Source organism: Colobus angolensis, unplaced genomic scaffold, assembly GCF_000951035.1.
Source record: "Colobus angolensis palliatus isolate OR3802 unplaced genomic scaffold, Cang.pa_1.0 Scaffold80, whole genome shotgun sequence".
Classification (NCBI taxonomy): domain Eukaryota; kingdom Metazoa; phylum Chordata; class Mammalia; order Primates; family Cercopithecidae; genus Colobus; species Colobus angolensis.
In genome coordinates this window covers 1,114,983-1,118,500 of record NW_012121821.1, presented here as the reverse complement: position 1 = coordinate 1,118,500, position 3,518 = coordinate 1,114,983, and the positions used below count along the sequence as shown (strand labels likewise).

Here is a 3,518-nt window from a genome sequence, read left to right as displayed (position 1 = left end):
TTTTTTTTTTTTTTTAATTAGCCAGGCATAATGGTGCCCACCTACAGTCCTAGCTACTCAGGAGACTGAGGATCACTTGAGCCCAGGAGTTCAAGGTTACAATGAGCTATGATCGTGCCATGGTACTCCAGCCTAGGCGACAGAGTAAGACGCTGTCTCAAAAACCAAAGCCAGGGGCTTGCGCCTGTAATCCCAGCACTTTGGGAGGCCGAGACAGGCGGATTGCCTGAAGTCAGGAGTTTGAGACCAGTCTGGCCACCAACATGGTGAAACCCTGTCTCTACTAAAAATACAAAAGTTAGCTGGGCATGGTGGTGGGCACTTGTAATTGCAGCTACTTGGGAGGCTGAGGCAGGAGAATCACTGGAACCCAGGAGGCGGAGACTGCAGTGAGCCGAGATTGTGCCACTGCACTCTAGCCTGGGCAACAGAGCAAGACTCTGTCTCAAACAAACAAAAGACAAATTTTAAAAAATGTATATGCCATCCAAAGAACATAAAAACAAGAGTTTTAGAAGCAAATCTCTCTACAGATTAAGAATTAGCAGCTACAAACCAAGCAATCAGAATATAAGCTCTGGTAGCTTCAAGCACAGCCATGTCTCATGCTAGACACAGACATACAGTGACATTGCCAATCATGTTAAAGGATTTGCCAGCCATGGGGGTAATATTTCAACAAGTCACTATTACTTTCAGATTGTACAGCTGAAGTCCAGGTGAGCAAAGAAACTGGCAGATAAAAATGCCATCGAGCTTCTCTACATTATTGTGGCACTTCCAGATGCACTGCCTTGCCAATTTCCCTGTAGATATAAACCCCCTTCCCCCACAATACTAAGCTTGTGACCTCTGGAGGTAGGAACCCTGGTCTGTTCATCTTTGTATTCCACGGGGTCTAGCCCCATGGTATGTTTTTAAAAAGATGTATGCATACTCAGCAATGAGCTGGGTTTCACCCTGTGTAACTGAAGAACATTACTATCATGTCAAGGTTAATATATTTTCTTCTATAGCTACATGAGGCTTTACCCAGAAAAACTAAAGAAAGTTTCAATAGTTTATTGTACACACACACACACACACACACACACACACCCCAATTTCAAATCGCATGTAGTGAATCACTGAATCACTACTGTCTGCCACTGGTATCAATTTCTGGTTACTGCCTGACCTGGAATATCTCATTCTGTTTCATACAGTAATTTAATATTTAATATTCTCTTTCTATCCCCTGAATGTGGATATGAAGTTTAATCAGACCCTAGATCAAAATGTTATTTACTCATTTTATGAGCCTCTGGGGGGCAGAGTACCAAAATGTCCCGGTGTAACACCAAGTGAGACAAGCTAAGGAATTAGGAGAGCGCAGGGCTGGGCCATTTGCATCAGTACGCTGAAATGTGCTGTGATGCACATGTGCCTCCCCAGTCACAAGGTCTCAGCACAGGTCCACCAAACCACTCCATGTACCGATGCACAACAAATGTGGAATGTGCTATTGAAAACTTTAAACACAGAGGCACTCTTTTGTGTCCTAAAGAAAATTTAAATCAAAGCCACTCCTAACAACAACAAAAAACAGCCCCCGCCCCATCCCCCCAACAACAACACAAAATACTCCATAACTGCCCATCGCATATGGATGCTTCCAAGCTCCTCAGACCCACAACTGTCCAACTCAAAAATGTGGACAGCCAGGAAGCACTAAGTGCATGCTAAGATCACCATGGCTTCCAGCATTGGACTCCAGGCTCTGACACAATTGACATGGATGAGACCCACCAGTCTTCCCTCTGCTAATGAGAATAGCAGATGTAAGTAGAAGCACAGACCATTTTCCTTTTAAGCTGGCAGCGTACCTTGGTCTTCCCTGTGACAACGCTTATAAAGTGCAAACTTGGCAGGGCTCTCAGTCACGAGAAACTTTTTGAGCAGGGCCTCGATCACTTCCCCGACAGTGTTTGTGCTGCTGATGTGAAGTGTATTCATACAGCCATTGCTACTGGGAGAGAGTTTTCCAGAATTTGGAGAAGTCTGTGGAGGTCTGCAGAGTTCCATCTGTACTTTAATGAAGCCAGTGTAAATCCCATTTGAATTCTGAAGCAGGGAGAGAAGCACACACTTAGCTGGGTGGATGGTGGCACTTGAGGGAAGGAGCATATCAAAACAAAACGGGAAGGTGAAACACTCCTTTGTTCTCTTCTCTTGGAGGTTTGCGGCAAAACTTCACTGAAGATTGCCCCCAAGGGAATGACCTCAGAAGGCAGTTAACACACCAGGCAAAGTGCTTCCAGAGGCAAGGTCTGCAGGGCAGATGTGGCAATTCTGAAGAAGCCTCCTGATGCTGTGGCCGACTGCTGGCCCCAGACTCATGCCTCTGAAGCTACTGGCAAAAGGTCAGGGCCCATTTGCGAGGTTACAATCCAATGAAGCAGATGCTAGCCAAACCACAAAACTTATTAAAGCTTGGGGGATATGTCTAGGCTACAGGCTCAAAGGAAACAACATCCTCAACTGGCGACTATTATATGCAAAAGGAAGGTCACAATTAGGGCTCTGAAATACCAAAGTCAACAATGAGGAGACAGTAAGAAAATAGGCTATTTTCATTCCTAGTGCTATATTCATATGCACTGAATTACCAACTTTGCTTAAACTTTTTAACACAGCATATATGCCATACAGCATAGGATGCATTTCAGGTCTCTTAAGCAGCATTTTAAAAACAAATTCAATCGCTTGAAACCAGAAGGTGGAGGTTGCAGCAAGCCAAGATCACGCCATTGCACTCCAGCCTGGGCAACAGAGCGAGACTCTGTCTCAAAAAAAAAAAAACAAACAAATTCAAGCCACTATACTTCACAGTACAGATCTTAAAAACAACTATCTTCGCTGATGGCAGAATTACCAATTCTTAGTTGACAAAAACAGTAATAACAGTTTGGTCTTCGCTTTTTATTTTTATTTTTCTATTCAGTATATTTGGGGCCAGGCGCAGTGGCTCATGTCTATAATCCCAGCACTTTGGGAGGACGAGGCAAGCAGATCACTGGAAGTCAGGAGTTTGAGACCAGCATGGCCAACAGGGTGAAATCCTATCTCTACTAAAAACACACAAAAAAAAATAGCTGAGTGTGGTGGTGGGCGCCTGTAATCCCAGCTACTCAAAAGGCTGAGGCAGGAGAATCTCTTGAACCCAGAGGCAGAGGTTGCAGTGAGCCGAGATTATGCCATTACACTTCAGCCTGGGCGACAGAGTGAGACTCCATCTCAAAAACAAACAAACAAAAACAGTATATTTAGAAAAGATTTACTGTAATGTTTTATTAAAACAAACTGTCAAGTGTTACATATAAATGCCACAGTTAAAGTAGAACATTTAAAACTACCTTTATGGTGTGTTATTTTTCTTCCTTCCCACAAGATCAATTTCCAATCCCAACTGATTGAAATCCCAATTGAAAATTGTTCTTTTTTTTTTTTTCTGTTTTTGAGACAGGGTCTCACTCTCT

General features: G+C 43.5%; 1 protein-coding gene across 1 annotated transcript in view; it reads right to left on the bottom strand.

Annotated features, from left to right (window-relative positions):
- Nucleotides 1-3,518, bottom strand: part of RASSF3 (Ras association (RalGDS/AF-6) domain family member 3) — an 85,888-nt gene that overhangs the window by 5,747 nt on the left and 76,623 nt on the right. Inside the window, exon 3 of the mRNA XM_011929229.1 lies at nt 1,866-2,103. Within this exon, the coding sequence (XP_011784619.1) occupies nt 1,866-2,103 (238 nt within the window). The remainder of the gene's footprint in view (nt 1-1,865; nt 2,104-3,518) is intronic.